The 19,901-nt window shown below is 41.2% G+C and overlaps 2 protein-coding genes across 3 annotated transcripts in view; one reads left to right on the forward strand and one right to left on the reverse strand.

Moving 5' to 3' along the window:
- Parpbp (PARP1 binding protein) overlaps window positions 1-4,209 on the reverse strand; it is a 45,276-nt gene extending 41,067 nt beyond the window's left edge. Inside the window, exons 1-2 of the mRNA XM_085843076.1 lie at window positions 4,157-4,209; window positions 1,216-1,371 (exon numbers count right to left, since the gene is read on the reverse strand). Of these exons, the coding sequence (XP_085699202.1) occupies window positions 1,216-1,368 (153 nt within the window). The 5' untranslated portion in view covers window positions 1,369-1,371; window positions 4,157-4,209. The remainder of the gene's footprint in view (window positions 1-1,215; window positions 1,372-4,156) is intronic.
- A 100-nt stretch (window positions 4,210-4,309) lies between these two features.
- Window positions 4,310-19,901, forward strand: part of Nup37 (nucleoporin 37) — a 32,430-nt gene continuing 16,838 nt past the window's right edge. Inside the window, exons 1-5 of one of the 2 annotated variants that reach the window (XM_021174439.2) lie at window positions 4,310-4,378; window positions 5,465-5,686; window positions 10,521-10,645; window positions 15,591-15,663; window positions 17,620-17,714. In XM_021174439.2, the coding sequence (XP_021030098.1) occupies window positions 5,531-5,686; window positions 10,521-10,645; window positions 15,591-15,663; window positions 17,620-17,714 (449 nt within the window). In that variant the 5' untranslated portion in view covers window positions 4,310-4,378; window positions 5,465-5,530. Of the gene's footprint in view, window positions 4,475-5,464; window positions 5,687-10,520; window positions 10,646-15,590; window positions 15,664-17,619; window positions 17,715-19,901 lie in introns of both variants that reach the window. The other variant, XM_021174440.3, reaches the window with a different exon arrangement.

Below are 19,901 nucleotides of genomic sequence, written 5' to 3' on the forward strand. Positions count from 1 at the left end.
CAGCAACTTTGAGTTGTTTGTTTGTTTGTAGTCCTGGAGATTGAACCTAGCACCTCCTATGTGCTATGGAAGCACTCTACCACTGAGATTTCTCCAGCCCCCTTTTACATGTTATTTTGAGGCAGAGCCTCAAAAGCCCAAGGCATGGACTAGTTTTGAGCTCACTCTTTAGTCCAGACAGGCTTTGAACTCCTTTCTGATCATCACCTGTTTTCTGAGCAGCTGGATTTACAGGCCTGTGGGCACCAAGCTCCAATGAACTAATATATTTTAAAGACCTCCCAAAATGAAATCCTGTAGAAGACGGGGAGGAAGGATTTTAGGAGCCAGAGGGATCAGAGACACCATAAGAACACAGCCTACAGAATCAAATAACCAGTGCTCATAGGGGCTCACAGAAATAGAACCAACAATTAGAGAGCCTGTATGGATCTGACCTAGGTCCTCTGCATACATAATTGTGTAGCTTGTTGTTCTTTTTGGGACTCCCAACACTGGGCGTGGGGGCTGTCTCTGATTCTTTTGCCTGCTCTTGAATCCCTCTTCCTCCTAAATGGGTTGCCTTGATCATGTTTGGTTGATATCTCTGGGAGGCCTGCTCTTTTATGAAGGGAAAGGAGGAGAAGTGGATCTAGGGAGAGGGGAGGTGGGAAGGAGGGACTTAGAGGAGAGGAAGGAGGGGAAACTGCAGTCAGGATGTAATATATGAGAGAAGAATAAACAAACAAACTAATTAATTAATTAACTAATACCTCCCAAATGATTTTGATGCATAAACAGATTTAAGAACACTAAATCCATACAACAGAGGGCTGAAAGTAGACATAAAATACTTTACATTGAATAAAAATGATACCTGCTCCTCTAGGGCTTCTTTTTAGGGAACAAAGGAACAATTATTAAGTAGGAATATATTTAATCATAAGAGCTACAGATTTAATCTTTATGATTTCTTTCATGAGATACCAAGTATCCACATTTTACATTCAAATTATACCCACGAAATAAATCATTTCAGATATACAGGCAATTTTTTTCCAAAAGTTCCAACTGTAATATTTTGAGACAGATATGCAGAAGCATTTCTGAAACACTCTATTTTTGGAAGGCAAATAATGCAAAGAAAAATGATGTGTGTAATTAGGCTCAAACTTATTATACTGGGCAGCAAGTAAAATTGGGTTAAAAAAGTTAAGCTAACCATAGTATACTGACCTGTTTGTTGTTTTCTGCCATGGACAGCTGCAGGGCCAGGAGCATGGAGTCTGGACCACATAACGTAGTTCTTTCAGAGCTACAAAGAGCACGCCAACTCCTCCTAAACTCTTTAATCATACCCAAGACGGGCAGCTGATTAAGCACAGCCATCCTCTTAGAGAAGAACAGAATACAATGTTAAAGTGCCTTGTTTTAATTGGAAAGTAACATTTAACATGTGTAAGCAAGCATGGGTAGAAAAAATAAGCAGTGAACAAGAAGTCATTTCATATTTACCAAGATTGCTTTTAATGAAATTTTAAAAAAACGAATAATATAATTTCTGCCCAATCATATTTTCCTCTCCTTTAGTTTTCTTAAGCCAAATCTTTTGAAATAATAAAAATCCAACCTTCAATTTTGAAAATTCACATAAAACAGACATGCAAATTCTGCAAATTCATAATTATAGACACAGATGTCACTAATTAAATCTATATTTTAAGATAGTTGTTTTGAGACAAATGGTACTATATGTAGTAGATTTGGGGTGGGAGTGTATTGTTCCAAAATAAATGGTTTTCTTTTCTGCTCACTTGAATCGGGAACAGTCTTAGACTTGATTTGAGTAGTAGACTATGAAATAATTAGAATTCTAAGCCTAGGCTTTAAGAGGTTTGTGCAAAATAGTTACTATAGCAAGGCTCGAGAAACTTAGATTCCAGTAGAGTTTCCATTAAGAGTATTTAACTGTGCTGAACTGTTTTTATAAATCATATGTGTTTTATGATGAACACCTAATTTCCTTGACTCTGGTCTCTTTTGGTACATGTTAGACAGGGCATGCCTATGAGTCTACTCCCCAGTAAAAACTCTGGCAGAGTTTCTAATAACTTTCCTCAGTAGACAACATTCCCCATGACTGTCACAGCCTGTGTCTGGGAGAACTAAGCATGACTCTCTAAGGACATTGAGAAGCCTGGGCTTGGTCTCCCCCAGTCTACTTCACATGCCTTTTCCCTTCACTAACACTACCTTGATCCTTTTGCTACAGTGGTTCCCACCCGCAGCTACACCTCAATGTTGACTTTCCTGCTCCTCCTAGCAAATGACCCCTCTGGGGAGACCTAACTCCCAAGCCCAGTTAAGCTGCTGAAGAAAGCATGCAGAAGAGAAGTACGGTTTTCCTGCTGGCAACTGATAAAACTCACAGCCATGAAAGAGGCAGCTTATCCTGTGGAGACGCCATCAACATGGAAGGTGAGCCGCAGCAGCTAAGTCATCTGCTCAAGGCTAGCAGAGGAATCAATAACTTATCCGGCCCACACTGCCGACCCACAGATTGAAAGCAAGTACTCGGTTGTTATTGTACAGTGACTATGGTTTTTGATGTTTTGTTACACAGCAAACTGATAATAAGCCATCGAACAAATGAAGCTTCTTAGTGCCAAATACTTTCCAAACATTTAATATTAATTACTTTGTTCCATCTCCCGTGTCCTGATGATGTCAGTCTACAAATGTCTGCATTTGACACATGAAGTAATGTTCAATGACACGAAGCTAGTAAATAGCCAAAAGGCATAAATTCAAGATTTCTAAGTTTTCCCTAACTTCTCCTGCATGCATACAGAACCCTTTCAAAATAAGCCTAGATGTGCCAGTATTCTAGACAGCCATGCTATGGAATCAGCCCCTATCTACTTCCAGTCTTCTCTGTGTCTCTTTTTACAAGTCTGCTGTGCGTATATGTTCGCCTTTATGTGAGCACATGTGTATGGAGGCCCAAGGTTGACACTGAGTGTCTTCTCCACTGCTCTCCACCTTGTTGACTTGCTCGGGCATCACTTGTCTACACCTCTGGCACACTGGGGTTGCAAGCAAACTACTACACCAGTGTCTCCATTAGCCCCGGGGATTTGGATTCCAGTCCTCATAGCTGTCCAGGCGCTTTATCCAGTGAGCCACCTCCCCAGGCCTCACTCACAATTCTCTGATGAGCACCTAGGTTATCTCATATTTATCTCTCAAAAAACAAAATTGAAGAAGACATAAAAGCATGAGCTATGGGTGATATGGTTAGATTGCCTGAAATAATTTTTTTTTCCATCAACCATTTAAACATGTAAAACCATGATTAGTATTAGATCTCGCTATTCACAAACAGGCATCTCGGCTGGCGTGCCAATATCTACTGTAGTTCCGGCTTTTCCAGGGGTACCTAACTTTAGATCTGGCTGCCCAGGTATAAGAATGATTACAAAGCAATGAGGAGTATGCCTCCCCCTCTGTTCTACCTCCCAGCCTGTTGTGAAGGCTTGATGAGACGCTGGATATGAACAAAACAGATAGAAGGTGTCAGAGGGAATAAGCTCTTGCTTTTAAACTGGATTCAAAGTGCACTGGAGCAGAAAGTCTGAGACGGGAAGTTGTCGCTGGAAGGTAAAGTGTGAGAGTACTACACTAACTATCCCTGCCACCACACCCTGCATTAGCTGTACCTCGTGATTACCACAGATTTCTCCACGTCCATACTTGGGACTACTTAACAGAATTATGAGGCACCAGTGAAGCAAATATCCAACCTCCTTATTGCCAGCACTTAGCAAATCTCCATTAAAAGACGGCAGGTGACAGTTATTCTCCTTGTTTGGTCCGGAATGGCCCTCTGAAGGATGCAACGACAGAAAATCTGGGGAGCCTGCACCCGTCGTGTGCCCGATCCCCGATCTAACGGACTAAAAGAAGATTTTGATGGGCTTCGGTCTTGCCGAAGCCCTAGCGACCTTCCAGGTCTTTTTTTTCCACGGGACACCGTGAAGTCAGGGCGAAGCCACTGCGCAGACAACGCCACTGGCTGGCACAAGGCACGTCGCTGTCACCGAGACGCGTTCGCAGAGCAGCAGCCCGAATGCCCAGTGGAACTGCGACCCGGGGGCAGAGAAGAGACCAGACCCACCTCGTCCGGCGACCCAGGCTGGGTGCAAGTGGAGGGAGGAGCAGCGCAGCCAGGACGCCAGAAAGCAGAGGTTTGAATCGCCTCGGCGTCCCTTTCAAATCTCGCGGCACGACCGGGGAACCAATCGCCGCGCTCGCCCTCCGACCCGGAAGCAGAGCGGGCGCGCGCCCCGGGCCGCCTGTGGTCCGGAGAGCTGTGCCCAGGTCGCCTCCCCTGCTTTAGGTGCGTATCGAGTGCGTTGACCGGGGATCGCCGGCTTGTGCTGCTTCCCCAGGGGCGCTTCCCTGTTCCCAGAGCTCTTCCTTGTGACCTCGCAAGGTGGGAATGGGTTTTCTCGGGCGACGCGTGGGGTACACAACTCCAGGGACCGTAGGGATACTGACCCCGGGCTTTAAAGACCTGGAGGTCAGGGGTTGCCATCAAATCCGGACCTCAAGTCCCCTGCATGCCTTATACCTCTCTGCTCTATGGTCTTCTCACCTGCCAGTCCCGCGTAACATGTGTCCAGTCTCCCTAAGATGGGACTTAATCTGAAAAAACTCAGCAGATAACTCAGGATTTAAGGTGTTCTTTCTTAGCCTAGGGAGCCTCCTTCATTAACAACAAAGTAAAAATTAATTCGCACGTGAGAATGCTAATTCTACAGTACACACTACCTGTCTCGAGACAAATTAGTTGAGGATTGTGACAGTTGTTAATAACGTTAGTATCACACATTACTCCAGAGCCTGTATTTTTGAATCTCCTTATTTTATTGCATGGGTAATGGTTGGTTGTAACTATTGCTACCTGATATTATCCTTCAAGGCTCTTGGACTCCATGTGTCTTTAGGCAGGGGTGGGACTTTCCAGTTCATCGGACCCTTGAGAGTTCAGGTGGTCTGTCAAATTAGAATGTTAAAGGTCATATAATTCGAACAAACAATGTAGCATAGTCCTGAGATAGGCAGGTGTGTGTATTTGTGTTTTCTCTAGCATGTAGGCCCAAAACATGCTAAGTCTTTTAAATCCTCAACCTGTTGATGAACTTGGCAAATTTCTTCATAGGCAAAGCAGGGACTATTGGTAGTACCAGCGTTTATGGAACTTTTGCATATGACAATGTCAGTACAACTTTCCAACTACAAATAGTGCTGCATCTCTATTGCTTAATAATCTTAGGACTCTATTTGTATTAAATTTATTCATGTGTGTGTTAATATAAGCAGAATTCTCTTTTGAGCTGGCTCTGACATTGCTATACCAAGCCCCATTATGATTCTTCTGTTGAATGACAAACACTTTGTAAATTTTGTTTGTGATCCACAGTTTCGTGACAGGCAATAAAAGGCTATTTGATTCTTACAACTGACTGCTCCAGCTTTGGGATACAAGATGAAGCAAGATGCTACAAGAAATGCTGCGTACACAGTGGATTGCGAAGATTATGTGCACGTGGTAGAATTTAATCCCTTTGAGAGTGGAGATTCAGGAAACCTGATTGCATATGGTGGCAGTAATTATGTGGTTGTTGGCATGTGTACGTTTCAGGTTAGTCCACAAACTACACGGAGTGGCAGTAGAGATACTTTATCAGTAATAATGTGTACAAACCAAAGCTGAACTTAAAAGTATGTTGCTTTTAATACAAGAAAAAAAATTTTTTTGAAGATCTACAGGGAATTCCCGTTACTAATTGTTGAGCCATGTGTATACATTATCTAGATGATAGACGTAAAAACTATGAAGGTCTTCTTTCACCAATGATTCGTAGAGGTGTATTCTGATAAAGCCCAACATAACTGAGCACACATGTATTTCTATGTATTAGAAGGACCACTTCAGATTTCCCCTCATCATTCTGTCATAGGAAACAAGGTGATACTGAAAGGCTAAACAATTATCTTCCAAGGAATTCCTAGCTTTTGTAAATAATATTCAGCTTTCCTATTAGCTTACTTTCACACCTTGTGTATCTGCAGCAGATATTCAGATAACCATATAGGATTACATTTACAGCCGGCGTTCATCATAGCTCTCTCTGAGGTCTGTGTAGCCTGAGAACCTAGACACTTAGTTTCCAATGGCTAAACTTGGTTAGATACTTAACCGCTCTCCTCTAAAGGTAAGGAATATGATTGAATCCCTTTGAGAGTGGAGATTCAGGAAACCTAATTTGGTTTGTGAGGTGTAGTGTGTGAGTGCATATAAAGTTCCCAGAAGACATTCGGCACATGGTAATCCATATATGTGTATTTTGTGGTTAGTATGAGCAGCAGTGGCAGTCATACCCTCATATTGAATCATCCAAGAGAAATCGCTTCCAAGAGACTTATTACAGTGTTTCCTCACGGGAAACCTAGGGTCCACATAGGAAGCATTCAGCACTGAAGACTCAACACCACCACCCCATCTTCCCAGAGTTTCGTTGCTGCTATTCTTGGTATACCAAAATAATATTTACAGGACTATATTTCTATGACCCTTGGCCTAAGTTCAGCTAGACTGTCAGAATCATAAGTCATGCGTCAGACAAATAATGTGGCATTGGTTTAAGAAAGACTTATTAAAAACTTTTCTCTAATGTAAGCCACTTATGTGTTGAAAACGCAAGCGACCAGAGGTAGGCTTGAGCTTCCCTCATTGCTGGGTTAACAGATGTGGTCATAGAATCTCATTGTCAAATTCTGACAGATATATCTACCTGCAGTTCAAGTTCAGTTAGGAAACACCAGGGGAAATCAATAGGGGAGAAAAATCAGAAAAAGGAAAGATGAAGAAGGCAGACAACAAGGAGAGGCAGGAAAATGAGAAGAATGTCTGTATCATTCAAACGTTTGTCCTTGCTGATCCTCGGGTCTTATTTCCAAACTGTGTGTGTGTGTATGTATGTATGTATGTATGTATGTATGTAAATCAAACCAGCTTTCCCATGCCTATTAGAAAAAAAAACCAGTCTTCACTGTAGGGTCATCAGGAAGCACTAACTACAGAAAACTCTGGATTTCAGCAAGACGGTTTTCAGACTCTTGTGCTGTCCTTTTACATACCCAGAAATATGAGTAAAAATGGTAGGCTTGCTGACTGCCACACATTTGTAAAAAAGTCATGAGTGTAGTAAGGGCCAGGAAACTAAGAGAGAGAGATTCTTGCCCTATTCCCAAAGAGTCTGAAAGCAGCACCTTAAAACAGCCTCATTTATAAAAGACCAAATAAGGATAAAAGTTTCAAACCTTATTCACTCTTCCGTAATAAAGAAGTCTGGCTGGGCTTGAATGAGAATGGTTTAGGCAGGCACATTTTTGTGGAGAAAAAAAACAGAAAGATACCTTAATCCTTTGATAACTGACTTCATTGAGCTGCCTTTTGTCTGCCAAACATTGTTTAATAGACTGGACCAACTCAACCAAGGACAGTTAGTGAAGATGACTGTCTTAAGACGGGAGAGTTGGGACTGGGAAGGCAGAGCTGTGACTCAGATGTTAGTCTCCTGAATATTAACCCCAAGTCAACACCATGGGGAGCTGAGCAGAGCTCAGTCAGTACTAGCCAGTTAGAATATAACAGGAGCCACAAGACAAGCTTAGACGTCAGGATAGCGTCAAAGGACGGCCAGGGAGATGGCTTAGTGGGTAAAGACACTTCTTACCAAGCCTCCTGACCCAAGATCAATGCCCAAAGTCCACATGGTGGGAAACAGACCCAGCTCCTGGGGGTTGTCTCTGGTTTCAGCATGTGTACTATATATAGCACATGCACGCACACACACACATAATAAAAGTAATTAAAAAGGCAGAATGAATTTTAAATGGCTCTTTTAAGTAGAGTACTTCATATATAATTAATATAAAGGTTACCCTATACTTTGTCTTATGTTGATAAATTTCATTGAGATCTTTGTACATGTTCGTTTTATACCTTATAAAGTAACTATACACACTGGCTGCATTTCAGATGCTTTAGGCTCTATGGCTAGGAGCTATTTTTTTGGACAACAGTTCTCTATAAGTTGATAAAAAATGTTTTTGATCTTTATTTCTCAGCATTGTATTCTAATTAAAAGGAGATGGTGTATTCGGAAACAAATTTCACAGCTATATTAAAAATATTTAAAACTCATGGAAGAGGAATTAGGCTGGCAAGTTTTGACTTGTCACCTCCATTTGTTTGCAGTAACGGGTGCTAATTCTGCTCTGAATATGTTCACCTAACAGAGCTTGCTCTGGCAAGGTTTGACATCACTAAATTCAGCTTATTTTACACAGTTCCAGAGACAGAACTGGGGCATTGAATACAATTGACATGGAAGGAAACACTCTGGCTTACCATTGAGAACACTAATAGCCCTATCTACTATTGAATCTGCTTCTCCCACAGCAGCTACTTTTCTCATTGGAAGTGTTCAGAGAGGTTTTTTTGTTTTTTGCTTTTTTAATATTTTTTCAGGTGTTGCATTAAACTGAAAGCACTAAATAAGAGAGCTAGCTGCATTAGATAAACCAGCCTTAGCTAACTGGCATTCTGTATGAGACCTCAGTGGGTGTGGTGGAAAGGCCTGCTACTTCAAATCCTCAGAAGAGCTCTTCCACCAACTTGGCTGTTCCTCAACCTCAAACTGCTGGAACCTTCCATAATAATTTCTATTACAGCGAGTTTTCCAAAGTCTCTTAATTTCCTGCCTATACAATACGGCCTACACCACACACACACTACCCTTTTCATCGGCTGACTCACGAACAGACAGTATTGCCAGGGGCAGGGCAAGTCTTCCTGTTGGTACATAAAGCTTCGCCTGTGCAGTGCCTGTGGTTTCATTATTCCTAAGGATGCTCAGTCGTTCCATATCTAATCTGAGTAACGAATTCAGGCCCTGCTTTTCATCACTCTTGTTACAGTAGCAAAGTAATGTGTTCTATATAAAAATTCATTTTTAGGTTCGTCAAGTATGGAAAAATAGATCTAAGTCAGTCTGTGAAGTTAGCTATGATTAGGCTCTTACACTTAATTTTAAACTACTTAGTGGTAGCTGCATTGGCATATCTGTTAGCTGGTTAGTTGTAATATACACAAATTATGAAGTAGTAAAACCTGGCAGTGGTTTTTTTTTTTTTTCAGTTCACTTCTTTGATTAATAGAAAATCCTTTTGTTAAGTTTACCTGGAATTTAAAGTTTCATTCAAATAGTGTTTGAATTGTATCAAGACTTGGGTAGCATGCCTGTAAAATGACTTTGCTGGGATCTCAAAATCTATCTTGGAAAAATCAATACATCTACTGGGATTCAACAAAAGTATATATGAGAGCATACTGTAAAACATGTAAATAATAAATAAAATAGATCCTTGCATACCTATTAACTAATCTGAGAATTAGGAGTTTAGCAGTTTTGGAAGACTCCTAAGTATCTCCCCTCACTGCCTTTCTCTGTTGGAAATTTGTGTGGCTGGTTCCCTATTATAGTGTTATCACTGTGCACCAGTATTCTGAATCAGTGTACCTTTATATCACTTTCATGGTCTCTAATGTAGAGAAAACTGCCAAGAAAAACACTGCCAAGTGCTCTTCTGAGCAGTGGTTCTCAGCCTGTGGGTTGTGACCCATTTAGGGGTAGAATGGCCCTTTCACAGGAGTCACCCAGGACCACTGGAAATCACAGATACTTATAATTCTTAAACAGTAGCAAGATTACAGTTATGAAGTAGCAAGGGAAAGACTGTGGTTGGGGGTCCCCACAACAGGATGGATGAACTACATTAAAGTGTCGCAGCATTAGGGAGGTTGAGACCACTGGTCTAATAGGACAGGTAAATTATAATAGCTCGTGCATATATACTACTGTGAAAAAGTTAACACTGATGTGGAGGCATGCATTACCATTCAAAGGATCTTCCACATACTTAAAACACGTGTATGTGCTCAGTTATCTTTCTGTCGGTTGGCAAGTGGTGTGTAATTACTCCTTTACCTAGAAGACTGACTTTGAAGCCATCTTATTCTTTGAGTGGCTCTGCAGTGTATTTGCTGTTGAAGTGAAGGTCACCTAGGGGAAGGGCCCCATGCTACTGCTTTGCTTTACCTGTGTCTTTGTTTCTAATGAGGCTTAACAGCTTCTTTGTTTGTCCATTTATATTTCTTTTGCTTCTCTCCGAGGACACTGGAGATCAAACTAGGACCTTGTGCACATTAGACAAATACTTTAAAGCTACATCTCAAGTCCCCAATATGCTCTTTAATTCCGTAAACTACTATAATCTCAATATCTAATTTTCTTTTGCACTCTTCAAAAGCATATGCATGCCTTGTGATAAATTATAGATTAAAATGAAGTTCAGACTATTTTATTGTTTGTCTTTATAACATTAAAACATTTGCTGTATCCATTTAGGAGGAAGAAACAGACATTGAAGGGATTCAGTATAAAACACTACGAACATTTCACCATGGAGTCCGAGTTGACGGCATTGCCTGGAGCCCAGAGACCAAACTTGACTCACTGCCTCCTGTAATCAAGTAAGTTGAAACATTTCAGTGCCCGATTACTGTCCTTCCTGGTCAGTGATGCATGCCTATTGTCGGTCACCTTAGATGACTAGATATGTTGATGCTATTATTTAATAATTATGTATTATTATCTTTGCAGTTTAGATTTATGACTGTGACTGATATTTTAACCATGTGTTTGGTCCAAACTACAAATCTCTGTACCTGAGTCCCATCGGAATTGTTCAAAGTCACCACAGACACTGTACTTCTTATTCTTTTTTTTTTTTTTAAGATTTATTTATTTTATGTTTGAGTATGCTGTTGCTGTCCTCAGACACACCAGAAGAGGGCAGCAGATCCCATTACAGATGGTTGTGAGCCACTGTGTGGTTGCTGGTAATCGAACTCAGGACCTCTGGAAGAGCAGCCAGTGCTCTTAACCACTGGGCCATTTCTCCAGGCCATGCTTCTCTTATTCTGAATTAAAGGACTCTTGAAGCCCTAACAAGATAGCACAGTGGGTAAAGGTATTTGCCACCAAGCCTTACTACCTAAGTTCACTTTCCAGAACCCACTTGATGGAAGGAAGGCTAACTCTAGCAAGTCATCCTGTCTCCACACAGCCACCATTGTGTGTACACATATGCACACAAAGTAAATGTAGGGACAACACAGTGCTACTTTGTTAAAATAACTGCATTTGTTTGAAACAGTAGCCAAGGACATATTCTCATGTTTAGCATAACATTCATGTCTAGTTTATTCAGTGGACTTCAGTTTTGATGAAAGCATTTTTAAAAAAATGGTTTTGAGAGAAGTCACACACTTAGAGAACTCAGATTCTCAGAATTCATATCAGGTGGCTCACAACGCACAGCCACCAGTAACTCCTCTCCAGGGGGATCCGATGCCTCTGGCTTCCACACACACCTACACAAACCAAGTTTTGACGTGTTTGTGTGTGTGTGTGTGTTTGCACGCACATGTGCATGGGTCCATTCACGCAGTAGCTGGTGGACAAGCCTGGGTGTCATCCATGTGCAAGCTTGACTCTCTCCCACTTCTACCTCGCCAGCATTGTGAGTTCAGCACTATACCGGACGCGTTCACGTGGGTTCTAGAAACTGAGTTCAACTCTTCACACGTGCAAAACAAGCACTGCTTACCAACTGAGCAGCAGCCCCAGCTCTGCGCATAGTTTTATAGTTCATACTCTTGTAACACACGGCTTTGCTCTGATGTCCCCCAGTTCATCTCTAACCCTACTCCCTGCACAGCAGCTTTGATAGAGTTCTGTCTCACAGCTGAGCTGTGCCTACTGTAACTTCATCCGTGGGATCACAAGGATGGAATGTGCTCTTTCTAACAGGCGTGAGGGTTCTGAGCCTCAACTCTTCTGTCTCCTCCTACTGCATTCTTTCTACTTAACTTGCTTCTCCACGATTCTGTGATGGATGCACAGACAGTGTCGAGATTTTAGCTTGTACAGCTGTAGTTTCATGTGCACACCTTTATAGAGCTGTAATGGATGGATACTTTTATTTCTCTTAGGAGTATAAGGCTGGGTCACAAATAGATGTATATTAATATTACAGAGTACAGGGAGCTGGGGAGATGACAGCTCAGCGGCTGACTAGACAGGTGGCCTGCATTTGGTTGCTTGCACACACGTTATGGGTCACAGCCACCTGTGACTCAAGTTCCAGGGATCCTGGACCCCTTTGCATGTAGGTAAAACACACACAAAACATAAACTAAAACAAGAAAAGAAAGTGCCAGATTTGGGGTTTGGGTGTGGCTTTATGGTGACCCTGGCCTGCTGTACCTGGACCCTGTGTTCTGTCTCCAGCACTGCAAAGCACAGGAGGAAGGCCCAGTGCCTGCAGCTTTTCTGTCATTCTGTGCTCCCAAGAATAATGGGAGTGTTCATGTTGACCTTCCTGCTCCCTAACATTTAGGATATTTAATTTTAGCAATTCTAGTGCAGTTCTGGGATTTTCTGGTTTCATTAAAATATGACATTTCCCTTACAACTAATAATTTTTAGTACCTTGATGATTTGGTTTTTTCTATAAGATGGGTCTGCCTACAGGGTTGTGAAGATGTTCTATTTTTTTCTATATTTTACAGCCCCCCCCCCAACACACAAAGGGTTAATGTAGCCCACACTGGCCTAGATCTCTCAGAAATCAGCCTGGTTTTTGTCTCCCAAGTGGCTTGTGCCACCATGCCCGGCAGATTCACAACTTTTATCTAAATTAACTTTGAATAATTTATATAGCTCCTTTTGTCAGCACACATAAGTGATTATCATAGATGGTATGTTTTTTGTTTGCCTTTATATTAAGCAGATATATTCACAGTATCTGTATCTAGACAACAGCAAGTAGTAGAAAATCTTGTTCACAAAGTGTTGAACTGGGCTGTGTGGGGCTTCCCTGACCTAGTCACTGCATCAGACACACACTCACGTCATTCTTCACTACTTGTTTATCCATAGTGAAACAAGTTGTTTCCACTTGTTTCAGTGAGTTTACTACAGTTTATTATTTTTGAGGGATTTTGTTTGGTTGAGTTTTTTTGTTTGTTTGTTTTTGTTTTTGTTTATTTGTCGGGTAGGTTTTTTTTTTTGTAAGCTGCCTCAAATCAGTTTTGGAACTTACATAATTTAAAGAATACTTTAGAGCAAGCTGACAGCATATATTTATTGTTTTAAATAAAATATACATTTTAGGCTGGAGAGATGGCTCAGTGGGTAAGAGCACTGACTGCTCTTCCTAAAGGTCCTGAGTTCAAATCCCAGCAACCACATAGTGACTCACAACCATCTGTAATGAGATCTGGTGCCCTTCTGGTGTGTCTGAAGACAGCTACAGTGTACTTACATATAATAATAAATAAACCATTAAAGTATATATATATATATATATACACACACACATTTTATTATAATGTTAATATATTCTTAAGGTATATAATTTAGAAGGATCAGGAATATAAAATAAAAGCTTATTTTTATATCAAAATTCTTTTCATTACTCACAAGAGTATTCAACCTACATCCCAAAGGCTGCATATGACCCAGTATAGCTACAAAGCTGACCCAACACAAAATCATAAACTTATATAAAACATTATTTGTCTCCGGGCGTGGTAACGCACGCCTTTAATCCCAGCACTTGGGAGGCAGAGGCAGGCAGATTTCTGAGTAAATAAATAAATAAATAAATAAAAACATTATTTGCGGGGGTGGGGGGACGGGTAACTCAATCATGCACCACTAGGCCAGGAACTTTGTAGATAACAACATTGTGCTGCTCTGTCACATGAATATGTGTGTGCTGGTACTGTCGGTATGCATGTTTGGCTTCAGTTTTACAGTGACGGTGGCTTTTAATGTTTTATGTTCCAAGTACAAACAGTTGAGTTGGCACCATCAGATGTTATATATGCTCAGAATGACTTAGAGAGTGAAACACAGTGATTACCAGTACTGTTTTGGCCTACCATTGCAAACCATGGGCTTGTTATTTGTGGTAGAAGAAGTAGCTATGCTCATTTGGTTATCTAGAGTGCCAGATACCGTCACGCAGGTCTCCTTCATACATGACCAGGAATTTGTTTCAGTGATGATGATAATAAATTCTATCAAATTGACAAAGATTACATCAACATGAATACGTTACCTTCCAGTTTTCACATGGAGTGCATAGAGTTGCTGCCTGACATCCTACTTAAAATTTGATCAAGTTTCTTTACTTTTATTTAAACTAGACTTTGTAAGTCTCATCTTTCCAGAGATCAATATCCCTTGCTTCAAATACATTCATCTCATCGCTTTTTTACAGCATCTATGTTTGTGGGCAACTATTTTAAAAAATATAGAATACTAGTACAATCCAAGCCAGAATATGTGACAAGCATCTTGACAAAAGACTGAGAGTTGTCACATTGTCCATCAACTCAGACGCAGCGGTTTCTCAAGCACTATGCCAGGTGTAGCATTTGTTTTCTGTTGCCCTTTTACTTCCGTAATAGAAAAAGAAAACGATATTGTGTTACTTAGATGTGTCCATTTTCTTTATGAGGGGTCACAAACGTGGACGAGCTTGGTGGCTTTCAGACTCTGCAAGCAGGCACTTCATACATTGTGTGGAGACTTCTTGTTTGTCTGCAGCAGCAAATGTCATGAAAGTTATACACAGGCTCTGTTTACTCATCAGCTTTTTTATTAATATTTATATATATAAAATGTCTGCCTCAAGTCACTTCTTCATTCAGTATAGCTAAAAGAAGCCAAAACGTTAGATACCCTGATTTAAATATATTTATATATGATTATAGTCATGTACATGCTCTATTATTTGCCTTATTTTTTAAGAGTATTCTGAAATAAATAAAATTTCTTTGTTACTGCAAAGTGAGCTCTGTATGTGGCTGAGGTGCAACTTAGAATCTCTCACTGTTAAATTTATGTTTCAAAAGTTCTGGTTGGTAATGCAGTGGGGTTGGGGCATGGCCTGTTAGTCTGCTGTCTTCCTCACTTGCTGCATTTTTCATCTCTGCTTCATTTTCTTTCTTTGTAGTGGAGCTCAGATTTCCCATCATGTTTCAGTCTCTGAGGTATTCTGGTCTCCTTAAAGAACAACTTGTAAACCCCTAATGTAGCAAAGATTCAGAAAAAGATAGAGAATGCCATCTTAGTGTGAATTCTGTTTATGGGTGAAGACACAAGCCCAGAATGTCCGGACACTTTATGTGTTCCAGAATAAAACATTGGATTTGCCTCTTACTTTCTTTAATGGCTGTAATATTTTTTTAGTGTAAACTGCAATAACCCCTGCGCCTGCCATCACCAGACCCAGAAGCGTCTTTGCGTTATGGCAAGCTTTGATTACTTAGAGGCAACGGTGGCATGGGAGAGGCTTGAATTCACAAAGGCTAGACATAATCTGATTCTTTTTCCCTTTAGATTTTGTACTTCAGCTGCTGATTTGAAGATTAGATTATTTACTTCAGATCTTCAAGATAAAAATGAATATAAGGTATATTGACCAGTATAATGAATACATCTTCATGTTAAAATGTTTATTTTCTTTGCTTATGAAATTGTACTTACCATGGTTTAAAATAACACTTTAATGACCATTGGATTAGTCAAGAATTTTTTAGAGGAAAAGAACAGTAGAATGAATATATTTTATAACAGTGGATTTATTATATGACTAACACAATAGGAGCTGGGTCATATATAGGAGTCTGTATGCTGAAGAGGCTGGGAACCCTGAACTGTTCTGTCTGAGGCTTGACACCTCAACAGTCCAATCGGTGTTGAAGGCCTGGAAGATTCTGAGTGAGACACATGGCACTGATGTCAGCAAAGAACAGGGACAGCAGCCACAGCAGGCTGGACATAATCTCCAGGCAGAAGTGAAGGCAGGCTGGCAAGCAACGCAGTTCTTCCTGGGACCTCTTTATTTCTGGGGCCAGCCATTCTGGGTGAGGGTCTCCCCTTCAGTCCAGCGGCCTGTTTCTTAATTCAAGATCCAGTCAAGTAGATTATTACTCACCATCTCTTCAAAGACTGCAGTTTAGGTTTCATTTACTGTTTCATACACCCTAGTCACTAGGCTGTTAGAAGAAGCCTCTAGATTTGGTGTTCTATCACTTAAAGATACTAGTAACAACAGGTAAGAGAGGAGAAGAGTGAAATGCAGGTAACTTCAAGAGAACAAACAAACATTGAGGACAGGCAGCCTAGGCTGGGTTACAGAGTGGTGGTGGGCGGAGAATGAGCATGATAAATGCATTGATAATTACAAACTTAAACAATACCATGTTGTCTTAGATTCTCACAACACAGTAAGAAAAGTAAAGCAAGCCAGGCAGTGGTGGTGCACACCTTTAATCCCAACGCTCGGGGTGTGAGAGGGAGGCAGGGCAGAGGCTAGTGGGTCTCTGAGTTCGAGGCCAGCCTGCTCTGTAGAGTGAGTTCAAGGACAAGCAAGAGCTATACAGAGAAACCCTGCCTTGGAAAACCAAAACGGAAAAGGAAAAAGTGAAGCACGTGACCCTAAAACCTTGTGAAGGGTAGGTCAGTGGCCTTGCTGCGGTTATCATTTACTGTGGAACACACTCCTTGAGGGACTTTTTCAGTAGATTTTTAGAAAACTAAATGTAGAGCCTCCTTAAGATAATAGATTCACTCCCTGTATTACAACTCAGTTCTCCTCACAGCAGGCCGGGAGCCGGAAAACTCTTCCTAACTGATAAAGCTAGGTATAGCATCCATCTGCCTCATAAGGTTGTGAGTACTGGTTGAGCTAATTAATATAGAACTTAGAGAACAATATTTTATACATAGTAACATATATATGCACACACACATGTTTTCTGTTAATAGTAAGTAGCTCTCATGTTGAGTTGAAATTTATCATATTTTCGTATAAGAATAGCATTAACCCTTATAAGTTCCCATTAGTTCCATCGGGGAAGGGGGTTTTGTGTTGATTGTGACAATGAGTTTTAATATTCATTATCTCCAGTGCTCTCATTGACATTGAACAAATGATACAAACATTAGAGGTGAACTTCATATTGTTCATATTTGCTAGGTGGTTGTAAGTGTGCAGAGCGACAGAAACATAATAAAAAGCTTAGAAAGACTGTCTCGGGAGCCCCAAAATGTTTCTGCAACTTCACTTGTTATTTGAGCTTTATGTAGTTAATGAGAAAAGCAGTGATATGAGGACAGATGCAATTAAAGAAAATAATGTGTTTTATAAGAAAGGCGCACTAGAAAAGAAAGACTGAGCTAGTAGCAGTGTGTTAAGTGACTGACTTCTCTCCACAATAGCCTTTCTAGGAAAGTCACTATATAAATCATACTTTTTAAAATGGCAGATTTGTTAAAATATTATAGAAAACAGTATGGAGTAAAACTGTTCGGTAGGGACGTTGTAGACAATCCGTGCTTGCTTACCAGCCTTCCTCTCTCACAGGTTTTGGAGGGCCACTCAGATTTCATTAATGATTTGGTGTTCCATCCCAAAGAAGGCCAGGAGCTCGCAAGCGTGAGTGACGACCACACCTGCAGGTAGGTTGCTTGTGTTCCAGCTTCATTTTTCTTTTCTCGTTTTTTAATAAACATTTTAAAAATTAAGTCATTGTAGCTTCTGTATAGCCTCTACAAGATACTGGAAATGAAGTCTACTTTATTTAAAGTGTACAAATGTCCCAATCTTGAGTTCCAAAACCAATAACGTTTCCATCCAATTACGGGATGCTCTCTTGCTTCTTCCTATGTACCTCGTACCCTCTTTTTTTAGATTGAATATTTATCCGCACATGTACACCAGTGGATCAAAGTCTCCAACATTGGGCAAGCTCAGTAGGCTAATACAGGGCTGCTGTCAAACTGTGAAGTTATTTCTTATATCACAAAAGACAAGTTAATGCTTACTAACAAACTAGTAAGATAAAATGGACTAGTACTGCCTGAGGGGACCTGTAGTATCTGACAAGTCCTAAAGTCTATAAAGTTCTCAGTGGATGTCTTAGTCAGGGTTTCTATTCCTGCACAAACATCATGACCAAGAAGCAAGTTGGGGAGGAAAGGGTTTATTCAGCTTACACTTCCATACTGCTGTTCATCACCAAAGGAAGTCAGGACTGGAACTCAAGCAGGTCAGAAAGCAGGAGCTGATGCAGAGGCCATGGAGGGATGTTCTTTACTGGCTTGCCTCCCCTGGCTTGCTCAGCCTACTCTCTTATAGAACCCAAGACTACCAGCCCAGGGATGGTCCCACCCACAAGGGGCCTTTCCCCCTTGATCACTAATTGAGAAAATGCCTTACAGTTGGATCTCATGGAGGCATTTCCTCAACTGAAGCTCCTTTCTCTGTGATAACTCCAGCTGTGTCAAGTTGACACAAAAATAGCCAGTACAATTGACCCCTTGTCAACTTGACACACAAACACATCACTAGTAAGCCTCAACCCTTACATTCTTATTCATCCCCAAGATCTAAATAACTTTAAAAGTCCCACAGTCTTTACATATTCTTAAAATTTCAATCCTTTTAAAATCCAAAGTCTTTTTACAATTAAAAGTCTCTTAACTGTGGGCTCCACTAAAACAGTTTCTTCCATCAAGAGGGAAAATATCAGGGCACAGTCACAATCAAAGCAAAAATCATTCTCCAACCGTCCAACGTCTGGGATCCAACTCACGATCTTCTGGGCTCCTCCAAGGGCTTGGGTCGCTTCTCCAGCCATGCCCTTTGTAGCACACACGTCGTCCTCTGGGCTCCAGATGCCTGTACTCCACTGCTGCTGCTGCTCTTGGTGGTCATCTCATGGTACTGGCATCTCCAAAACACTGCATGACCCCTTCAGTCCTGGGCCTTCAATTACAACTGAGGCTGCACCTTCACCAATGGCCTTCCATGGCCTCTCACAGTGCCGAGCCTGAGCTGCTGTGTGACCCCTTCATGCCTTCAAAACCAGTACCACCTGGGTGACCCTTACACATTACCAAGTCCCACTGCAGAAGGAGTACAACCTTGCCTATCTCTGGAACACAGCCTCTTTGTGCTTTCAGAAAACACTTCCCAGAAGATGTCACCTCAACGATGCTGGTCTCTTCTTAATCACCGCTAATTTCTTAGCTCCAGCTAACCAGCATCAATAGTCCCAGTAATGCAAAGTTTTTGCTTTAGTAGTTCTGGTATCTTGTTAATCACAGCTGATTCTTCAGCCCCAGCTAACCAGAACTACAAAATCTTCACAATCAAAACAGCAACGGCCCTGAAAAGAGTCTTTAATTTTCCCTCTGAAATTTCACAAACCAGACCTCCATCTTCTGCACTGTTCTCAACATTATCTTCCAAGCTCCTACACAACATCTGACAGAGCTCTTAACAACGAATGGCTCTTCAAGCCCAAAGTTCCAAAGTCCTTCCACAGTCCTCCCCAAAACATGGTCAGGTTGTCACAGGAATACCCCACTCCTGGTACCAATTTGTCTTAGTCAGGGTTTCTATTCCTGCACAAACATCATGACCAAGAAGCAAGTTGGGGAGGAAAGGGTTTATTCAGCTTACACTTCCATACTGCTGTTCATCACCAAAGGAAGTCAGGACTGGAACTCAAGCAGGTCAGAAAGCAGGAGCTGATGCAGAGGCCATGGAGGGATGTTCTTTACTGGCTTGCCTCCCCTGGCTTGCTCAGCCTACTCTCTTATAGAACCCAAGACTACCAGCCCAGGGATGGTCCCACCCAC

Source organism: Mus caroli, unplaced genomic scaffold, assembly GCF_978045245.1.
Source record: "Mus caroli unplaced genomic scaffold, Mus_caroli_1 scaffold_9, whole genome shotgun sequence".
In the NCBI taxonomy this organism is placed as follows: domain Eukaryota; kingdom Metazoa; phylum Chordata; class Mammalia; order Rodentia; family Muridae; genus Mus; species Mus caroli.